General features: G+C 33.9%; 4 protein-coding genes across 11 annotated transcripts; 1 reads left to right on the top strand and 3 right to left on the bottom strand.

The window, feature by feature from the left end:
• Window positions 1-353: 353 nt before the first annotated feature.
• LOC107359132 (GTP-binding protein 1) lies at window positions 354-4,638 on the bottom strand. 2 transcript variants are annotated; one of them, XM_015925597.3, is made up of 7 exons: window positions 4,474-4,638; window positions 4,146-4,201; window positions 3,138-3,713; window positions 1,815-2,731; window positions 1,567-1,749; window positions 1,366-1,501; window positions 354-1,275 (listed from the first exon to the last, which is right to left on the bottom strand). In XM_015925597.3, exons 3-7 carry the CDS (start codon window positions 3,400-3,402, stop codon window positions 920-922), a joined length of 1,857 nt encoding a protein of 618 aa, XP_015781083.2. In that variant the 5' UTR covers window positions 3,403-3,713; window positions 4,146-4,201; window positions 4,474-4,638; the 3' UTR covers window positions 354-919. The 2 variants fall into 2 exon arrangements, with proteins under 2 accessions (XP_015781083.2, XP_015781091.2); XM_015925605.3 differs by lacking the exon at window positions 4,146-4,201.
• Window positions 4,639-7,892: 3,254 nt separating this feature from the next.
• tgo (Aryl hydrocarbon receptor nuclear translocator homolog tgo) lies at window positions 7,893-11,309 on the bottom strand. Of its 6 annotated transcripts, none has more exons than XM_089266968.1 (8): window positions 11,232-11,309; window positions 10,459-10,963; window positions 10,091-10,301; window positions 9,454-9,972; window positions 9,212-9,362; window positions 8,634-9,078; window positions 8,461-8,560; window positions 7,893-8,386 (listed from the first exon to the last, which is right to left on the bottom strand). In XM_089266968.1, exons 2-8 carry the CDS (start codon window positions 10,735-10,737, stop codon window positions 8,160-8,162), a joined length of 1,932 nt encoding a protein of 643 aa, XP_089123094.1. In that variant the 5' UTR covers window positions 10,738-10,963; window positions 11,232-11,309; the 3' UTR covers window positions 7,893-8,159. The 6 variants fall into 6 exon arrangements, with proteins under 6 accessions (XP_089123094.1, XP_089123092.1, XP_089123093.1 ...); XM_089266966.1 differs by having other exon boundaries at window positions 8,634-9,081; XM_089266967.1 differs by having other exon boundaries at window positions 11,166-11,309.
• Window positions 11,310-13,728: 2,419 nt separating this feature from the next.
• Window positions 13,729-17,729, top strand: LOC112539353 (otoferlin-like). The gene is made up of 2 exons (XM_025161805.2): window positions 13,729-14,568; window positions 14,897-17,729. The coding sequence occupies exon 2, from the start codon at window positions 15,061-15,063 to the stop codon at window positions 17,590-17,592; it is 2,532 nt and encodes an 843-aa protein (XP_025017573.1). The 5' UTR covers window positions 13,729-14,568; window positions 14,897-15,060; the 3' UTR covers window positions 17,593-17,729.
• An 815-nt stretch (window positions 17,730-18,544) lies between these two features.
• Window positions 18,545-20,993, bottom strand: LOC107359365 (uncharacterized). Of its 2 annotated transcripts, none has more exons than XM_015925851.3 (6): window positions 20,694-20,993; window positions 20,142-20,201; window positions 19,949-20,067; window positions 19,441-19,777; window positions 19,157-19,359; window positions 18,545-19,026 (listed from the first exon to the last, which is right to left on the bottom strand). In XM_015925851.3, the coding sequence occupies exons 1-6, from the start codon at window positions 20,779-20,781 to the stop codon at window positions 18,634-18,636; spliced, it is 1,200 nt and encodes a 399-aa protein (XP_015781337.2). In that variant the 5' UTR covers window positions 20,782-20,993; the 3' UTR covers window positions 18,545-18,633. The 2 variants fall into 2 exon arrangements, with proteins under 2 accessions (XP_015781337.2, XP_015781345.2); XM_015925859.3 differs by having other exon boundaries at window positions 19,462-19,777; window positions 20,694-20,982.
• Between the last annotated feature and the right edge of the window lie 1,519 nt (window positions 20,994-22,512).

Consider the following 22,512-nt stretch of genomic DNA (forward strand, 5'->3'; position numbering starts at 1 on the left):
AAATATTGTAAATTTAAACAAAAAGATTCCTTAATTCTTACTCGACCCAACTCACACTTAACAATGCAAAAAGCTCTTTGTCCACCGAGCTTGTGAATACTTCTAAAAGAAAGGTACAATCAATGTACAGATTGTGGGACCAGATATTAATACTTTTGTTTAATGGAAATATTTGTGTTAAACGCAAAAAGACAAATGACTCTGGCGTTTTTTTTTGTAAAAATCTCAGTGAGCGTGAAACGCGCTCCAGTGTAGCAATGGCGACTGGGTTTTATTGTTACATTTAAGGAAATACAGTTTTGTAGGCAGCACAAAAAGAAGTATGAATATGATTTTGTTCATTTTAACATGAATATAAGCAAAGTGAGTTTATTTTCGAGGTACGTTGAGATACATGAGAATAGGTTAATATTAAGGATAACCCTTTAAATTTTCAAATTACGTCTACTAATTGCTTGGTTCCGAATTGCTGTTTGAAATTAAAAAACATAATTATTAAGTCAACATTGAAAAATGTAATTTTGAATTGAACATTGAGCTCATTTTTTTGTAACATTACAATGACTTTAACCAGTCATGCACAATAGTTATCATGGTAAATCATTACATGGAATATCTCGAGGTTAACTGAATCAATGTCAATTCATTACTGTTTGTAGATTTATTTTTAGGCATTTTTTGTTCTTATTGTTTTATTTGTTCTTAGATAAATAGCTGCAAACGTTCATTTGAATGAGTAAATCCTCATCTCACTTAATTCATAGACTTTTTTATAGAAAAAATAACCATTTTGATAAATAGCTGAAAAATAGGCTTCAGTTCTGTTTTTTTCATATGTCTTCTTGTTTTTTTGAAGCTGATAAATTGCTAAATCATTATTATTTATCATCATCAACTTGGATGAATTTAAATAATACAACTATTGAACATTGTTGGACCCCGTTGATTCATTTTCTGGATAGAAATTCCTGTGTCTTCCTTTCTTTTTACCACTTTTATCATCACTAGGACCATCTTCTGGGCTAGTTTTCATTTGTCGAACCATTTTTTTAGCTTTAGTTTTATTGACATTATTCGGCGCTGCATCTGATATCAGCCTCACAATGTTTCCAATCGCTTTTGTTCTTCCTTCACGGAAGACCATCTTTTGTCCTTCCCTCAAATATTCAGGGTTTTTGATGAAACGAAATAATACACCAGCTTTATCTCCAGTCCTTAAACATTCTCTAGTCATTCGAATGATTGTCGCTGTTTGACGAATACTGCCACAATGGACTTGATTTTCGGACGAAAAAAAGTGAGTTAATTTAAAATAATAACTTGAAAATCAAAATAAATTTTAGGTAATAGAAGCTAAATGCTTACCCATGGCTTGGTAACGAGGGCTTATTGTGGTTGGATGGTGCAGAACCAGAATCTCTCCTTCGAATTCCCAGTAGGCTTGAGGATTTAGACTAGGTGCTAAGAGAAACATTCCTTTACGAGTATCTGAACGTTTCATCTAGAAATGAGGATTTAAATAGACATTTTTTAATGTTTTAGAAATAAGTTAAATTTAGTTTGTACCTTTTTGAGTGCAAAGCTTGCTGTTTGTCCACTTCTGACTTCTTTAACCGGCATTCTTTTACGATGAATAGACTTAATAGCGATAGGAGTAAATTTACCAAGGGAATCAGGGCCAAGATAAAGAACGTCATTGACACGAATCACTCCTTTTATACAAAGCCCAGAGACTACAGTACCGACTCCCTGAAATGAGAAAAATGAATAATTTTATCAATACTTTAGCAAGAGGACTCTGTTGATAAACTTACAGGAACAGAGTATGTGTCATCGATTTGAAATTCAGCAGGTTCATTGTCATAATTTGGACTTCTTGGCATTAAAAGATTCATGAACATTTTGAGAAGATCGAGATTAAGTCCACTAACGTTAGAGACTTGGAAAATTGGACAAAGTCTTTCAGTGGCAAAATTACAAGCAGCTAAGACAACATCATCTTCACTGCCAACCATTACAGGTATCTTTCTACAACCAGGAGACTTGAGAATACGTTGTAAAAGTTTCAATGTGTTTGCAAGTACATTTGGTGGACACATATCTACTTTTGTAATGACAACAAAAACGGGTACATTGAGAGCTAAAGCTAAACCAAGGTGTTCCTTGGTCATACCAACGACACCGGCGTTTGCACCGACCATGAGCATCGTATAATCAGGGGCATGTCCAGTCATACCAAATATTGTTGTTTTAAGGTACCTTTCATGGCCAGCCAAGTCAATGAATGTAATCACTTTAGATGACGCTTCACATATCTTAACCCAATCAAGGTGACCAGCATGAGTATCAGCTGAATTAACAATGGCTCCTTTACTATCAAAACCAAGTATGTCATTACCAACTGAAGATGTCCGACCGGATTCCATTTCATGTTTATGGCGGAAAAGACGTTGTCTCGCTAGCCCACGACCATTGTCAAGTTCACCATGAGTTAGAACACCAAGAAGGGTGCTTTTACCCGCATCGACGTTACCCACAACGGCAACTCTAACTTCATGAAAGTCATTAGTTTTGGCTCTTTCTCGTATTAAATAATCGCCAATTTGTTTACCATTCGGTAATGTTTTAGATCTTAAAAGGACGTAATCAGCGTTCAATTCAGCGACTATTCTGGATAAGGTAGCAATTGATTCAGTCATCTCATCCTCACTTAATCCATTATCACCTCTTTCTGAAATTAAAAAGTAAAAATAAAAATGAATTCCATGCTCTATGAATAAGTAAAACTTCGCGCTCAAAAAGCATAGTCTTGTGCTTGGACGACCTTGATAGAAAGTGAATTCAAAAACAATGAAAATTACTAACATATGTTTTTTGATTCACTCTCGATTTGGAAGCTTTCCCAATCAGCAATCATAAACGTAACAACGTTTCCCTCATTAAAATTACTATTTGGTAATCACGTTGCTATGTTGATGATAAAATCTGATGCTACAATCGAGAAACTTATTTTAAATTTAGACACAAATTGGTGCTTCGACAGTGCATAACCAATGCAAACGTCATCTAGTTTGAGAGCCCAGCAACTCGCACCAAAACTATAGACAAGAGTATTAAAGTTCAACAATTATTATTACCATTAACACCGATCTGGTATAGTGTTTCTCCATTCCCAGAGAACAGTTTGGTTTTAATATGATCAACGAGCGATTTGTAGACATCTTCATCTGGTCTAATGAGGGCATATTGATCCAAAACCCGTTCATTTGGCTCTTTAGAGGATTGTGAACGAGAAGATTCATCTCCTTTGGTACTGCTAGACAGATCATTATTGGCAGCATTTCCAAATAAATCACTTATTTGTTTTGCAGTAGTCGGCGTTGCGTCAAAAATGGGCTCCATTATTTCCGATTTGACTTGATCACTTTCTCTTAAAGTTTCTTATCAGGTTTAAAGATGTTAGTTATCACTTAAATTTTATACCATCAAACACACTTAAATATTTGATGATGGAGTGGAATAAACTTGAAATTCACTCTGTTTTTTATTGTCACAAAATTAATCTAGATCATCCAACGATTTCGTTTTATGTCTTTGTTGAAACCACATCACGTCCGGTAACGTCAACACAGGTTCATCCACCTAGGCTTCATTATATTCACAGTGTGATTTGGTTAAAGTAAAGATGGAGGTAATGATGATCAAGACGATTTCTGAATCAATGATGGAAGAAAAATAAAATGAGAAAAATCATACGAAAAAGATAGTGAGCAGTTTGATGTTGAAGAAAACGTTGATGTCAGACGAGCAAGCAAAAAAATAGTGATGGATGGAAAATAAAGGTTTGATTCAATCCGGAAAGAAATTAAATGGATAATACTAAACGAATTAAATGATCAGAAAAACAGTTTCCTGGTTAACACAAATTAGCAAACCAATTAATTAGCAAAAGCTTGATCAGTATGTATTGTTTTTGTTTAGTATAAGAGAGCCAAGTGATTGTTAACTCATTGAATGTATTTATCAATCTTATCTCAATTTTTCAACCTTTTTTTGAACATAAATACATGTAACTGTCAGTCATAATTACACCTAATGAAGGAAAAACCAATGATTACTTTAAACAATTACAAACTTATACCTACACGTATAATTAACCAAGCATCAAGTTGAAAACCAAAAAATAAAGATTGACAATATCCTAAAAATACGAAAGAGTGAAATAGAGTATTAATATAAGAGCACATCAGAAGATAAAATAACCCTCAACTCATAGACTCAAAACATTACGAGGTTTCAAAGCGAATGAATTCACTACAATAAAGATAATAATCATAAACAGTGTGTATTGATTTAATACAATACAATAGACCTAAGAAGTGACAATTCTAAACATAGACGATCACAGAAACACGGTAAACCAGAAAAACGAGGATAAATAAAATACATAGAACGAATAAAATGGTAACTTACTTTGGGTTGTTTACTGGTTTGATCACATTTACACAAAGTGATGTACCAAATGATGATCTGTATTGTCAATAAAAACAATCAAATTTGCGGTAAAAAACAAAGGTCTAAACAAGAAAACTGAAACGAAAATACAAACAAAAATTACACCAGTGTTTCGGCTATTTTTATTTCAAGTGAAAGCTGAGAGATAAAGCTGTCTTTCTGTCTTTCCTCTATTTCTTTCCCTTTCATTCTTCCCCTCTTTTCTTTCTCTCTCTTTCTCTCTGTTTCATTTCTTTCTTTGAAATCGCCTTCTCTTTGTCTTCTGTCTTCAAGGTTAATTCTGATCAGGTTGATTATCACATTAAAATGGTATCAATCTAAATAGTGAAGATTCAGCACCAACCTTAATCTATGTCCTTCAACTATACTCAGGTTAATATTGTCAACATGACATACATGCATCCAGAATAAGTGAGTTGTTACAATATTAGAGGTGCAAATACAAATGATAGCTATTCTAGGTAGTTCATAGTGTTTAGAAATGATAGATTGCCTTCCAAAAGTTAATTAATCAACTGGAATATCAATCATTACAATAGTTACAACCTTTGTCTTTCAAAATGAAAATTGATACTTCATCGGAAAATTTAACCCAATAACACCTCAAAAAAACTGAAAATTTTGCTCAAACGATATTTCAAACCGAGTTTTGTTTGTTTTGAAGGGGAATAGCATTGAACCCGGTGAACAACAATGTGTTTGCCTTTCACTTGTTTTCATCTTTTAATTTAATTCAAGTCCATATCGTAATGAGGTTAAAAGTTTCAAGTATTGGTTGTACAGCTTGAGGCTTTCAATTGTTGATTTGAAGTTCAACCTAGAAAATTGTAAAATAATTGCATTTCATCAAGCTCGGCTGATTTTGTCAACCGTCTATTAATCGCATCTAACTTATTAAGACGGTTTTTGAAAATATTGAACCAAAAATATTCTCAATGAGATAATCTTTTTACTGACCAAACTCTAATCATAGACACACCTATTGAGTCCAGGCAAATTTACTTATTAAACTTTAAACAAACTCCGTCCAAGCAAATTTACCTAAAGATTAAAGTTCAATTCCATTGTGATTTTCACGGGCAAATCTGGTCATTTCTAGTGCCCGTTCTGCCGGCGTCGTTCAATTTTAATTCTTATGCTCAGGAGAAATGTGTTAGCTAAATGTGGGAAGTTAGAAAGTTGAAGCATCTGGAAATTTCAAATTCAACTGTAAACCATGAATAACAAAAAATTTGTTTCTTTTTGTCTTTCAGTAAGCAAATTTTATTGAATTGAAAAGAAAGGTTAATCGGAAGAAAGTTCAATGAAATTTACTTGATCTTGAGCCGTGAAAAAATTTATCAATTGATCCAAATAGTCAAAATTAAAGAAGAAATTCATTCGTTTTTGGTAATCAGTTTATTTTACTAGCTTGCCTCGTCAGAATAAGTTTGGTGGTTATAATTTAAAATCTGGTTATGATTCAAATGGTCATGATACCACACTATTAGATCAGCAAGAGGTTGTAATGCACAGACTTGAAGCTTAAACACATTTAAAAAGATCAATAAAATAGTTACTCTGTAATAATTTCTTCCGCCAAGCATCTTTGAATGTAGGTTTTCATATTTTGATAATACTTTTGACATTCGTTTTCATCTACAAGCTCAGGAATACGTTTGACTGAATTGAAGACACGATCAGCATCGAATGGCAAGAACAATTTTACATACTCTTTGAGTTGACGGAATAAACTCTCAATAGGATTCAAATATGGTGCACAAGGAGGAATAAAAAGGAGTTCATGATCTGTCTCTGAGAAAATCTTTTTAACTTCTTCCATTTGCTCCACACCAGCTTTACCCATGAGTATCCATGCATTGGTTATTGAATTTGAAGCTAGATGGTCAATGAAATCTTTTGCATGATGTGTGATATTGGAGGTTGAAGTGTCGACATCTTTGATTCCGTAAAATATTAATGATTTGATGCCCATTGCAGCGCAAATTGAAAAGTGTTTAGATCGTTTAGTCACAGATTTACGTAAGTCAAGTGACGGGGGGTTATTGAGCCGAGTAAACACCTGGACATGAGTCTCGTCAATAAAAATGATTTTTTCCGAATATTCTTCCATTTTCTCAAACATCTTAGCATATTGTAATCGCGTTTCTATGTCCTCAGGTGCATTCCTTGGTACGATGGGCACACGATTGAAAGAATAATAAAATCCATCGACGTATCTCTTGACTGTATCTCGATGAACACTGACATTATATTGATTGCCAATTTTAGCTACTATATCCTCGAGAGTAATTGAACAATCTTCATCGAGCCATGATTTAATTGCAGCAACCATTTCTGGACTGATCTTCTTTGGTCGTTGTGATTGCTTTAAGACACCACGATATCCAACTCTAGGTACGCCAATGTGTCCAATAATCTTACGCACAGTTGTTAATTTAACATCATATCGTTCTGCAATCTCTTCCGAACTATCTCCGTTGAAATGAGCCTTCCTGACCAATTCCTTGATTTCATTACTTGTTTTAGGCATTTTAACACAATATTATCTATCAAAAGGATCTCTGGGAAATAAATTAATTGACTGGTCAAGTTTAAACTGTGCTTTCAGTTTACCATCTAAAAGGTGACAAGAAAGTTATGATTTGTGTGATTGGTACATTAAAATACTCAAACAATTGGAGGCTTTTTCAATTTCATATTTAAATTATTGGCTAATCATATTGTATATCTAAAAAGATGTAATGACTGACATCAAACCATAAAAATCACAAATCAGTTTGAAGTGCAAAGGTTTTTATAATCTAAACGAACTGTCTTAGTAAGTGTTTCGGTTGCTAGTCCAAGATAGTTCGAAGGTCTCTTTAAAAGGGTAAAAGAAGTGTTTTAATTTTCCCTCTTTTTGTTAACAAGTAAACAAATCAGAAAAACAATGAGATTTGCTCGATCTTGAGCCGTGAAGACATTTATCAATTTTTCCAAACGGCTAAAGTTAAAGAAGTTCATTCTCATCCCGTAATCAGTTCATTTTTACGAGGTCATGATTAAGAATTTGAATCATAATAGTTTCTAGCAATCTTGAAAATATATTACATTTGCAAATTTAATCTAAACTTCGTCAAATAAGACAGTAACTCTTCCCCATTCAAAGTAATCATTATATTCATTTCATGCAATTCATTATTTATTATTTGCTGAAGTTTCGTGCGTTTATTTCCCGTACTGACATCTAATTTCAAGTCTATTTTTAGGCAATTTCTTGAGACTTATTTGGACTGGTTAAACGTTGCTACAGTTGGTTTGTCTCTGTGGTTTCTATTATTATCTCGTCTTGTATCTTTCGTCTAATTAAAAATAAAACTTAACGAACAGTAGTATAAAAGGCAATTGATTATTGATTGAATTGAGATATTTTTTTACAAAAGTTTTTCAAGCTAGAATAAGTTTCTCAAAATTTTACAATTTCCCAATCTTCACTTTCAAAAAGTTTCAATGAAACTTTTCTCTCGTTATAAAGATATTTATTCTCATTATGAGTTTAAATAGGTTTCGAGTGATTCCCATCCAGTCTAGTTCTGAGAGGTTTGACTGATTCAGTTAAAATCCTATGTTCGGGCAACTTTTTCATTGTCTCTCACTGTTCTTCATTCTGTGAATGTATTAAACATTGATAAATCTTCAAATGAGGTTGGTTCCGTTTGTCCAAGCATTTGTAACATGTCTGATAATTCTTGTTGAGGTGGATGAGGACCGGATGCGTTGGAATTTACATGATTTTGAGGATGATTAGGTGGTCCTGTTTGTTGAGCGGAGGGTGCAGATGAGACTGGAGTTTCTGGTGTAGCAGTTCCTTGCCATTGTCCCCACATACCTAGTAAGAGAAAAAATGAAAGAAATTGAAATTAGAATAATTAATTCACTAACAAATTTAAGCATCATCATTACCTCTATTTCCAACTGCACTATTGAGCTGCGTGTAAGTTGGCCCTGATGGACTCCTTGAAGGTGGGCTGATTTGATTATACGCTTGATTGTAGCCGTCAGACTGTTTGTCAAGAAAAATATAATTAGAATAGAAATTTAACTTGAAAAAATTATATTTTAATGTGATTAATTACCCTTTGAATAGGCCTTGGAGCCCAGGCAGTCATTGGTGGTGATGGAGAATTTCTGGAGCTGGAATTCTTATTCATTTGAGATAGTGTATTTGTAGCACCCATATTAGCTTGAGGTTGAACTGATGATGCACTGCTGTTCGGAGTATAACTCATTGGATTCGCAGATTGATCATATGAGCCGTAAATTTGACCAGCAGTTGGCGGAGGTCGACGATCATTAGCAATGTTTTGTCCATGTAAATGAGGTCGTGTTTGTTGAATCATTGATGAGTAAACATCTGAACGTTGTGAGCTGTAGTCTAAACCTTCGGACTTAGGTTGTTGATTAGTAGAAACTAAGCCAGTGTTTCCTTGAATGGAATGAGTTTGATAATTGTGCGTCATTGAGTTGTCAGCAGACGAATTTTGATGATCTTGCTGTGTAACGTGACCAACTTGATTGTGACTTCTAGGCAAAATGGGGAGAACGATATAACAAATTATTTTATATTAAATATATTTAAAAAAATCAATTCACAGAATTTAACGTTTTTGTTACTGAATCATAGCAAGTAACTAATTCAAGAAAAAATACTAACTTTGCTAATACATTAGTACAAACAATGTATTCAACTTCTTGTGAGTATGGATTGATGAAAGCAAAACTTGATGTTCGAAACCAAACCCAGTCACAATTTTTTGCACGAAATCGGTACATTGTCATGAATGTTTGTCCTTTGAGTTTTAATACTGCAATAAAATAGAAGAAAAATGAGTTACAAATTTGAGTATTAATTTATCAATAAAGATGAAATTTTGCAATATTCCTAAAAAATGTTACCTTGTTCAAAAGCATCTTTCATCTGATTCTGATTCTCTGGGTGAATGAAGTCGAAGCAAGATTTACCAAGAAGTTCTTGTGGTTGATAACCGAGAAGAGCACCAACTCTCTGATCAACAAATGTGAATTTCCCATCCATACTGTGGCGAGTAATGAATTCCGCATTTGAATTGGATCCCATTAGATCACTTGTATCTGGAGTACTAGTAACTTGAAGTCTGCCAATGGCTACCAAACAAAAATGAGAGCCATGATGACCATCTTCTCCGTCTAAACCTCTTTCAATTGGAACACCAGCTGGAGGCCAATTCTTAATATAACCGGTACAATGAACAACAGTATAGGCATTGCCATCATTTGAAGGACCCAAACTGTTTCTTTGACGTATACGATGGATATGACCAGGAGATAAGGCATCAGGTTGAATATTTCCAACTTTCATTCGAAAAATAAATGCTCTTCTAGATCCCATCGACATTCGTGATAAATTTTGACTTCCATCCTTTTTAACAGTTCCGGCTAAATAAAGAAATAGAAAGTTGCAAACAGAATAGATAAGAACGAGATCAAATTAGCTGTCATTATTTAAATAGATGAGCTAAAATTTTGTTTTTTAAACATGGAATAAGAAACTTACTTTTGAGGTCTAAAATTCTTGCTGAGTTGGGAGATTCTGAGGTCGAAAGTTGCTCTTGGACTTTTTCACGATCTTCAGGGTGAACAAGATCATATATACAAGAGTTGAAAAAATCTGATTGCGAATGATTTAAAACCGGTGTGACTGAATCAGAGACGTAGATTATTCGGCCTGTATCACAGGAAACGACGAACAAAAAACCATCAGCTGCCTAAAATAGGATAAAAATAACAGTGAGATTAAAATATGGATTATGGCATATAGAAATAGCATATAACTATTTTGTTCCAATAAAAATTGTCAATGGACTAAAACTAATCAATTAAAAATGACTAAATAAAAAACAATAAATGTTAGTGTTTAATTACCTCTAAAATAAGATGTTTAAGTTCTTGATCCGTGAGAAATGAAGGCTTGTATGTACCATCATTACTAGTATTACCTGTACCTCGTAATGATTTCATGTGATTAACAGCCATTCTAAGGATGGTCAATTTATCTGGTTTTCTTGCCAATGTACTGCAAGTTGGAACCATGTCAGATAATTCAGTAATGTAGGCAGTCATTTTATTTCGACGTCTACGTTCAATTTCACTGTGATTTTCACGGGCAAATCTTTCCTTGTCTGGTGCTTGTTCACTCTCCATGATGCCGTTCACTTTTAGTTTTTACACTGATGATGAATATGATTTTACAATGTTATGAATTTTAAAAACACAAAATTAAAAACTTGAATCCAGATATTCAAGACTTAAAGATGAGTCTGGTCAGATTTCAGTAGCAAGATGGCAATCAAAATACAAATGCAATTTTGATTGAATCACAAAATGAACCATAACTTGGAAAGAAACAGTTGATGGAAATAATTACGATCTTTAAAAAAACAAAAGGTATTTTTGTCAGACTGTCAGTGATTAAAACTTGGGCGCATGATCTGGTTCTGGCGATTGAAATCAACCCTCTTAAAATGAGACTCCGTGGGTATGAATTTATGTTGTCCCTACATATGATCAATAGAAAATTCAATGAACTTAAAATTTGTAAGGTAAAGGGAAAAGAAAAAAGAGAAACTAACCTTAACACTGTTGAAGCCGAATTTTAAGAGGGTTCAGTCCAAGGCGAAATGGTTTATCTGTAAAACCGTAATTTAAATTATGTGCCACTGAATAATAAATAAACTTCAATCATAACAAAGTTGAACACAAATTTAATCAAGGATCTTTGAAAACAAAGAGTCAGAGTTACCTTACTTTAGATTGAAAGATGCAATTCTTTTGGGCAAACTCAAAATGTAAAACAATAATCACGCGCTATATTTAATAATTCAAAGATACCGTCATTTATAATAAATTGAATTATATTTCTTTTGTCCATTAATTTTCTTAAATGGGAATTTACAAGTTGATAAATGACCGAAAAAAATTTGAAGACTGAAAAATTTCAAATCATGACACTTGAAAGTAAATTTAAAAGAATAGATTGAAAAATCAATAGAAAATACTGTAAATGCATTTTAAAATCAATCTCAACCTTTCTTTAGAAGGTTTGGATTTGTTAGTGTTATCTTCAATATTCAATCATTTCTTGATGTCGCTTTACAAAATCTTGATCCATCATTCAATTTCAATTTTACATCCAGTCGATAATCCAAATGTTTCTCCATTCATTAGATTTAACGGTGTTGTATCGATTTGAACATCTTTCATGCAACCAAGGAATGGTTTAAAATCAAGATTAGGCCAATGGTGAGTTGTAAAGTTTGGTGGGACTCCTCCAAAGTGAATTTTACAATCACCTAGATCGGAATTATATGCTTCAACTTCACCTTCAATATTTTCTTTATCCACTGATAATATTGCCCGTGTTTCTGATCTTGCAGCTGTTACCCTGAACCATTCACCATTGTTATATTTATCTGTGGTAACCAATTTTAGCCATGTTTCCGGGCTATCTCGGAAAGAGAATGATACACGTCCATTTACAATGTGTATAGCGATGTAATTTCCTGTATCAACATCTGAACAGAAAAAGATTATTGCGGATTCATCAAAGGTTCTCATCAACATTACTACTTGGTAATTTCTATTATCATATCGTGGGATTTGATCAAGTACGGAATATGATGATTTGCCATTAAATTGAAAGACGCCATATTCTCCTGATTCCAATGCACTCTTCGAACATGGCTTACAACCTGTTGGAGAGGTATAACTGAAATCCCAAAGACCAATGTGCTTCTCATCATACATTAAATCAGCTAGACAACCTTGGAATCCTTTGGCAACAGCTCCACTAGGAACAAAGAATCCATCTAATTCCTTGTTCCTATTCTTTCAGCCTCTATGTGGTACCAATGGGCATCCTCTTCCATGTTTTCTGGACTTGTTTCGAGTTTCATTGGATACTCTATTATTGTCAAACCATTAGTGCCTAAAGACCAAAGAAATCTAATAGAGCGATCCACCATATCTATGGCAAGAAAATCTCCATCATCTGGATTCACGATGGAAAAAATCAAAGCATCTCGAACCTTGTACTTTACCCTCAATAATTTTAAGTCCCATATCCAAGATGTATGAAAATTCAATTGTATCCCTGGATGAAGCTTCAATTGAAACTGTAAAATTATTCAACTCCTCTAGTATGGTTTCATGAGATTTAAAACAATCAGTTACCAATCGAGACTCTTCATTAAAACGAGTAACTTCAATCAATTCAGACGAACGCTCGCTAATGGTTAAAGATTGTTGCACAACTTCCCGATAAATTTGATTGCTGGTTCCTCTCAACTCTGTTGCCCTACTTGTCGTTCCTTGATTCACAACAGAATCTATTACTTGACTTACAATGGTGTTAATTGCCTTTTCTGCATCAATCTCTGTCCGTTCAATAGGTTTATTCGTTTGAGAAGCGAATTTTGTTGTCTTTAGGTGGATAGAAAAGATGAAACTTGGTTGAGAAAAACCACACTTTGCTCTCGTTCAACAATTGAATCGGCTAATTTGGAGGTCAAGTCAATGTTTGACATTACAGTAACCCAAGAGTTGGCTCGTCGAATCATTTCATCCCAAAAGTTTGGTTCATTTGCACTGATATCACTTGAAATGGAATTAATATAAGCAATTGTTTGATGAATGGAAGATTGAAGGGACCGCACGTTATTCATTTCTGTGGTTGACAGTCCAAGAAGCTCTGAGAGTGAGTTAATCATGTTGATTGCTATAACTTCTGAAGTATTTACTCTTCCCACAAATGGATCCATGGTTAAATTAAATTCCAGTTCACCCGTCAAACCACCAATCAAAGTTAATCCATTAGTTAAGATGAAATGTCTATGCTTCAAAGACTCTCTTAAATTAAACTCTTTCCTTATCAAAGAGGCTAATGCATATGGAAAATGAAATATATCATCGATGTTTATTTTACTCAAAGTTACTTCCATATCCCAGATATCTGAATAGTGAAGACCAGCACAAGATTGTTGACAATTCTCATAAGTTACTATGAATGGTTTTCTTGACGGAGGAGGAGGAGGAGGAGGAGGTAGTGTTGTTGTTTCGTATGATCGACAGGGTGGCGGTGGTACCGTCGTTGATGGTGAATTTTGTTTCCTGTAGGTGGATAGAAAAGATTCTTTCAGCCTCTATGCGGTACCAATGGGCATCCTCTTCCATGTTTTCTGGACTTGTTTCATAAGAATCGTGTCATCTCATTAGTCAAAGAAACCTAATGAAACAATATGCCATATTTGGGTACGAAAATCACCATTATCACCATTCACAATTACCAAACCACGCGATGATCACTTGTTACAACTGATATTGAATAATTGGCTGGAGAAACAGGTTCAAACTAAGATTTGAGAAGAGAACCTTCGCTGATTGCACGAAAATCAAGAGTAGATTGTAATGAGCATCTATTTTTATATTGTTTACCATTTTTTCATTCATAAGTTGTTCCCTAAGGATGTTATGATCAACTAAAACTGGATAAACAGTTAAAATGAACCTCACTTCACTTTGCTAAAGAATAATACTTCCAAACATGACTTGTAAATACAAGTGTACAAATGCTACCAATAATAAAAACATAAAGAAATCACAAGTCAGTGTCAAAAACTCAAGCTTTATGTCTCAATGTTTTAAGACGTTTGCGATGAGTTTATTTAAACGATCTGCCACCGAGTTTGCAATAGCAACCTGATTGTTAACACACTTTATGTCAACTTTCATCAGTTTACTGTGTACTTGTGTCCATGGCTGTCAATTTTTTTAACCTGTAAGGCAAGAAGCAAAAAGTCAGGCAAAATGGATGCCATTTAAAAGAGACGTCCAGGAATGGATTAAGCTTAAAATGTCCCTAAGATGAACCCTTCAAGGTCAGACAAAAACTAGACGCCAATAGGAAAAGATGTTTTCAGCTTAAAACTATATTAGCTTGAAAGATCAGGATAGCAAAACTGGTCCATTCAATTAAAGGTAAACCAAAAGCAAGATAGAGTGAGAAAGGGAGAGAAGAGAGAGAGAGAGAGAGAGAGAGTAAAGAAAGCCATGGATTCACTTATTTACTGAGCTTTCAGTCTTTACGTACGACTGTACGGAGATCGACCGAAAGAGAAGATTGTACCTGAAACTCGAAGAACCGGTTTAACTAGCGAAGCAAGGTTAACTCGGAAGAAATTCTAACTTCATAACCATCCTTCAAACCAACTATTTTTTTGCTCTTTTGCTATTCCTTACTTACTTTCTATCTCTCTTTCACTTCCTTTTATTCATCTTTACCATCCTCATCTCTGTGCCATTCCAGGTTACACCATTATTATTATTAGTGAAAGTATCGATCCATAAAAGCTAGAACAATTGGCTTGCGCTGATCTGCTGAAGTATTTTGATCCTATCTTTTGTGGAGCAAAGCAATTTTTTATTGTTTACATTTTTTAACATTCTGTGAATATATTTTCGCCAGCAAAGATGACATTGATCCAATCGAATGATTATGACCACGATTTCTTGTTATCTCTGGATGACCCAATGCCACCGATGCCAAATGAATATCATGATTCAATTACAACTCCAGTTTTAGTGACTGAACCCAATGAGCGGCGGGAATCTGCCATTTTAACTGATAAGCTACAGAAATATAATTTAACTGTTAATGTTTTTGAAGTGAAATTGGTTACAAGTGAAGTGAACCAAAATAAGGAAGGTAAAATATCATTGAATGATACAATTTCATCTGTAAACTCGCCGATTATTCCAGTATCAGCTACAGGAACAGCCTCTAAAGTCAATTTATCAGTCAAAATTGAAATCGATGAACAGGTTGCAAAAACTGGTAGGAAAGCAGTAAAATTAACAAACCTTGGAGATCCAATCGTATTCAATGAAACTTTCACTTTCACCTTTAATACAGTTTTATCACAATTTCTTGATAACAGCATTTCATTTCGTTTGCTCAAAACCGGTAAATTGGTAAAGGGAACAAAAGTTCTTGGTAAAGTTGATCTGGATCTTATCAGCTTATACAATGAACCTGGTAGAAAGGTTAAAGAATCATCGATTCCTATATTTAATGAAATCTCAAGTGAACTTGTTGGCCACCTCAAATGTGATCTAATCATTGATCTGCCCAATGTTGATAAAAAAGAGTCATTATTACCCATAATACGTCCAGTAACACCAATAAGTCGACTAACTCACTTTGATTCAAATGCTCTCAAAACAGTGTCTCTCTCGGTAAACATTTACTCAGGCGAGATACCAGTGTCCAAAATAAGAACCAGAGATAAAATAGTTTCCCGGATAAGATCCAAAAAGACAAGTGGACTTTGTGTAACCGTTAAATTGGGTGATTTGGAGGGAAGCACAAGTTCGGTGAAGCGTTTCACAACACCAACCTGGAATGAATGCATCAAATTTAATACGAAATTAAACTTAAAAAAACCTCCAAATATGACGATTAAAGTACAAGACAAATCAGGTTCATTACTTTTCAAGCCACTTGTTCAGACAATTGACCTGTCTAAAATTTTTCTCATTTCTGGTAAATCTGGTTCCATTTATGGACCTAGTTATCTGGTCGTTAAAGAAGTCCCCAAAGATCCTGTTTTCGCTGACACCTGTGCTTCTGGGAGAATATTAATTTCCATATCCTCAAAAGTGTCACCATTATCAGCAGCTTCATCATCTGTCACAATCAACTCGAAAGGATTTGATCAATCTATTAACAACAGCAATACTTCAACAGCAACTGATGACCCAAGTAACAAGGAAAATTCACAGTCAGAAAGATTGGAGGAACCAACAGTAACCACTGGACCTATTGATGATTTGCTTGGAATGATGCATCCCAAAGAGGATGAATTTACCTTTCTTGGAGTTTTGTATTCTTCTGACAAGATTTCAAAAAAATTTGAAAATCGTAAACTATCTTATGAGGTTGAAATTGGTCATCATAACATGCACTTTGATCGATGTTCATCTCCAAGCATTCTTGATTTAACATCAATCTCTGTCATAGATGGTGGAACAGATGACAAATCTTCACTGCCAGAAAGATCAACACCAATCAAAGGTTATTCCGAACAAGACACAAACAAATTTACTGAAACTTCTTCCATACTGACAGCGATTTCACGTTCCAGTGGAAAATCTGAGCGTGGTTCAATTTCTGAAGACAAACAAAGTCAAGTTGCTCCAGACAAATCAACAATTACGACTCCTCTAAAACCGGTGACAGGTGAAGATGATTACCTGTGTTTACCATTGGGTAAAACAAGACCTTTACTTGGAATTGAGCAGATGATTATCGATTTACGGCATCGCACCTATGTACATAATATGATTGTCCGGATTCGAGAAGAACTTGAATTTGGTTTAACTGATGTCCGAGAAATGGCTCTGGTTGAACATCAAGACACATGCCGCCGATTTCGTGGAGTCTTGGAAGACTTAATGGTTCATTGTAATAGATTTTTGGCTCTCACAGTGACTCCATCCAAATATCCTAAAAACGAGTTGGACATTTTATTTATTAAATACCGTCAACGAGAGCTGATTAAACTATCAAATGATGTTAAACAAACACTGATTGCATTGAACGAAACCAATTTATCAGAATCTCTATCGACTGTGACAAATTACTTGGGAAAGATTGAAGACTTGCTCGCTGATCCACAAGACGGTTTCCCTGATATCATGATTTACCTTTTAGCTGATAACAAACGAGTTGGATATTTACGTTTACCAGCTTCAGAAATAATATTTTCTCGATTAGATAATGAGCGCGGTCCATCAGCTGGTAAAGTGGCAACCTATTACATTAGATCAATCAAACATCCAGAGTTAATTATTAATCGTATCCAATTATATACCTGGTTCGGTCTTAAGAGACACAAAAGGCATTCAACATCAGGTTTGCTTCCAGGTTACGAGGAGTCTTTGGCATTGGTTTTCTTCCAGTCTTTAGATGGTGCGTTGCCTCCACATCTCATTTATCAATAGGTCTAACAAAATATAAATCATGTAATCAAATAATGTAAATAGATTGTAACAGTTTCTACTGAGAAATCATTTTGATTACTTCAAAATCGATCAAACAAAAATGGATGTTAATGTTCAATAAATTACCTTTAAAATGAGTAGATTGCGTTCTTGATCCGTGCGAAATGAACGTCTGTGTGTACCATAATCATTGGTAATACTTGATTTTATATAATTAACAGTCATCATCCAGTGAATTGTCGATTTATAATAGAAATCGTAAAAGAAAGTTAATCAATAAACATTTAATTTTTTGTAAGTCAGGCGAAAGGTCCGGACATCGTTCATCCATTTCAATCAATTCCATATGCGTCCACTCCATCAGATATCTTTTTATTTCAATTTTAAATATAAGTTCTAAAGACTTTTTTGACCTGATAAATGTTTGTGGTTTTGTGGTATCTTAAGACATTTTAAGAAATCGAAATAAAATTCTGTGATATTGCGTACTTTGAATTCACAAGAACAGTTCAAATTATGACTGAATGAAAATATTGTAGACTCATTATTGAGAAACCAATAAATATACAATTTGTGTGTGAATTTGGTTATTTATTAGTCATCATTAGAGATTAAGAAAGTAGGAAGGTGCATAAAATCTTTGAGAAAACAATGTTTCATGAAATCAAAACCTTGGACACAATGGACAGCCTTTTGAGTGACCCCCAGACAAACACGAACAGCAAATACAGCCCCATTGAGGTCAGATTGAATTGACAGAAGAGTAGATGTTGAAAAAATGGATAAGTCAAGATCGGGCTGACTCGAATCGTTTATTCGAAATTAAACAACTCTTTAAACGATTTCTACGAACTACAACCAATTCATTTCACGGTTGCACTTTCCAAGGTAGTGAGCGATGACAAAAAAATATAGTAATAGTAATAGCGATAGTAATTAGACTGACAATCAATGACAGATCAATTCAAATTTGTAATAAAAAATTAAGAGCTCATCTCCGAAATCAAATAATCGGACTAAATTTTGAATAAACCAAACCATTTAGTAATCACTAGAGACTAAGAAAGTAGGAAGCTTTTGAAAAGCTTTGTAAAAACAATGTTTCATGAAATCAAAACCATGAACGACTGGTTCCCACTTAGATTTAAACGGAGGCCAATGAGAGTCGTTGCGATTAAAAGCGATTGATCGTCCATGTAGTTTGCTATAATCTTCAACATAAACAGAAGCCTCCTGAGTGACATCTGAATAACCACGAACATCAAGTAACACCAAATTGGGGAAAATGCGAACCAATTGCTCCACATGTTCATTTTTCAGGCTCAATTTGTTGCACAGTGCAAGATGTTTGAGGTTTGGATATTTCATGAACAATCTTTTCAAGTCATTCCAGTCTAACATAGCATTACCATAAAAATCAATATCATCAAAACCCTGAGCATATAAAAATTAGTTAATTAATATTTTTATCTCTATATTCTTCTTCTTATTGTGTTTGGTTAGGAAAAATTTCAAGAATATTTCACAAATAATCAAATGCATTGCAAGTAAAATTAATACTTACACAACTTATAACTAAATCTTGCAAAGATTCATGTTTTATTGATTCATCGACAAAAAAGTTCGGCGTCATCAATTGAATATATGCGCTTTGTAAATTTGGACATGAATCTATGAACTGGAAACCATAATAAGATTCTAGATACAATTCAAGTATCTTAAGTCTTCTGAATATGAGACCTTTGTATTGGTGGTGCTCTATCTCCTCTGAGGATAAAAGATGCATGTCCATAATCAAAATTTGTTCATAAAGCATTCAAAAATCATCTATTTAAAAATCAAAATTACCTATAGGGTAACCATCATCACCTGATTCATGACGAATGTGTATTCTTTCCAGATTTGGAAAATTATGCCCATCCCTCACGAAAACATACGAATCATAACTCATAATGCATAATTGTTTAATATTGGGACCATTCTTAAGTATCCATGGTTCGATAGAACACGCGCCTACCATTTCGAGTTCACCACAATACTTGAAAGCTGATTCAACGTCTCTAAAGGTGTAACCGTTGTCTTTAAAATATGTAAGAGTTAATCCTTTTAAAGATTTCATCTTTTGGATAATCCCAACAAGATCTTCATAGTTTACTTTTCCACGAATGTTGCGAAAATCAGCAATCTAAGGAAATAAGACAAGTAATATAACAAAATGAATATTGCACAAAAAATTCCTTTAAAAGATTATCTTTTTAACCAGAGTAACAGTATCTTCATATTTTACTTCATTACTGAATCCATCAGAAAAGTCGGCAATCTAAGGTAATAAGAGTGATTATTGGATTCAACAAACCGTCAAATTAGGAAACAATGTGCTGAAACAAGTGGCATCAATTGGTTCCCGTGATCCATAATAAACATGATCAATAAGATGACTTGGAAATGTTTCACCACTCCAGTCATCTCGATGTTCTGAAAATATAAATTGCATAAATAGTGATTTTATCCAATGTGAGAACAAGTATTGAAAGTGATTTGAATCTTACCAACAAAATATTTAACTTTGCGAGTTCGCTCTGCAATTAAATAGCGCCACTTGCTGCAAACTGTAACAAAATTTTTATTAAATTACTGAATTTTCTGTTGGTTTGCTCGATGATTATTTAATTACGAATTTGTAGTTTTCGTAACAGCGAGCGGTTTTGCCACTTTGGCACCCCCAATTGTTCAATAAATGACGAATATCTACTTTTGAATTTCGTCGAATTTTGATTCGATTTCTCGAATAATCAACAGTCTTAATTCAATTTTCGTTTGTAAAATAACAATCCAAAAACTTTCAAAATCAGTTTAAAACAACATTTTTGCTTAAATTTAACCTATTAAGATTGAGAGTCATGAATTATGCTGACCGACGAATAGTGTGAATAAGCTATTTTGTGAGTGGTGCCGTTTCTGGTTGGTGAGTGTAGGGCCAAGCTTCCTACTTCATACTCAACTGAAAACAATACATTCAACCCACTGTAAGTTTTCATAGTATTAGTTTCTATTTTAATGAATAAAATAAAAATGACATGATTTTTTTAAAACAAACTTACCCTCGTAGCAGCTTAATAAATCACCCAATTCATTTAATGAATCAAAAATGATGAGCAAACAATCGTCTGGAAGTTCATTGATAAACATTTTGAAATCAACTAATGCTTAAACCGTTAAACCTAAAAGATTCACAATGATCAATAAAGACGCAATGTTGACAAAAATAATCGATAAAACGATATAATACAGTTCTTATACAGTTCTTTATGAATGAGCCAAAGATTTAAAAAAACTAGGACAGACTTGATGAAACATGCGGAAGTCATAAGATAAAAAAGCGTTACCCAGAGTTTCCTTCAAAACAATATATCATCGATGATCTTGGTATGCATAAATTGACACTTATTTTGACCAAAAAATCAGAGCCATCTATTGGTATCCAAACTCTAGCCATTTTATAAACAGTGCTAGGATAATTTAAATAGCACTTTCGTCTCCGCACTATTGGCAATATGATAGACGGCGCTGTTTTTTAGGTCAAAATAAGTGGCAATTTACTGTAATCACTTTTGGCTCTTCGGAAAACGAAAACTTGTGCTCAATGCAAACGCTACAAACATATCGAAAGCTATCAAATGGCATATCTCTCGATTGAATTCATTACGATTGTAGATCGTACTGAATGGAGACGATTTTACTTTATCCACTCTGTCGATGTTCTGAAAGTATGAATTGAATGAATGCGCAAACTTATTCAATGAGAATTAGTATTAATATTAATCTGAGTCTTACCGAGCAAATATTTAACTTTTTTAGCTCGTTCCGCAATCAAATGGGTCCATCGGCTGCATACTGTGAGGACATTTTACTTCAAATTACTAAATTCTTTGTTTATTTACTAGATTATTATTATTACTCTTAAATTCGTTTCAAATAAGTTTAAGAAATTTCGGAATAATTTCCATGGAAAAATCTCGTTGAAAAAAAGTCGACCGAAGTTGTAAGTTTGACCTCGATTTTCTCGAAAACTATCCATCAGACAAATTTTTCAATATCACTAATGGACTCAGACTCTAGACTTAAAGGAACTATTTTCCCGTAACACGATTTAAATATGAAATTTGAAGTCAATTGGTGAAACATTGGTCGACTATGCCTTCATCAAGTGAATCATAATCAGGCAAAAGAAAAAACTTGAAAAATTTGACAAATATTGTTTTCTCTGATTTTTTCATGAGACAGAATAAATATAGCAAAAGTAGCTAGTTATTGTTTATTATTGGAACTCAAGACGTGATGGAACACCCGATTTACTTCTTTAATTATTGACAGCGTTGATTGGTCCTTTTAATCCCATATAGACGCTCAAAGTAGATAGAAACGCGTGGAGATTCGGGTTGCTGCGACAAGAAAATGGTGATCTCTGAATAACCATTTTTAAAATCGATTAGGTAAGGCATATAAGAATGAGGTTTGCCAATTTCCTCTTCTTTCCTCAAAACTCTTTCTGCTTCGCGTTAAAGAAGATTAAAGTAAATCCATAGTTTCAAGTCAACTAAACAGTTTATACATTTATGCAACGGGCATTGCGGACATCAATCCAAGTTGAAAGAACAGTACAATCTTCAAATCGTGAACTTATTGTGCCCCATCGAAGGAACTGGTACTTTTTGATATTTGTTTCATTAATTTATAATATAAAAACATGTCGTGTGCTGTAATCATCTTGCAGTAATAATTATTATTATTACGTCTCGATAAGAGTCAGATAATTTAGTAATGTAGGCAGTCATTTTATTTCAACGTCTACGTTCAATTTCATTGTGATTTTCACGGGCAAATCTTTCCTTGTCTTGTGCTTGTTCACTCTCCATGATG

This window comes from Tetranychus urticae, chromosome 2 (genome assembly GCF_039701765.1).
Source record: "Tetranychus urticae isolate SD_2017Ah chromosome 2, NJAU_TeUrti_SD_1.0, whole genome shotgun sequence".
NCBI lineage: Eukaryota > Metazoa > Arthropoda > Arachnida > Trombidiformes > Tetranychidae > Tetranychus > Tetranychus urticae.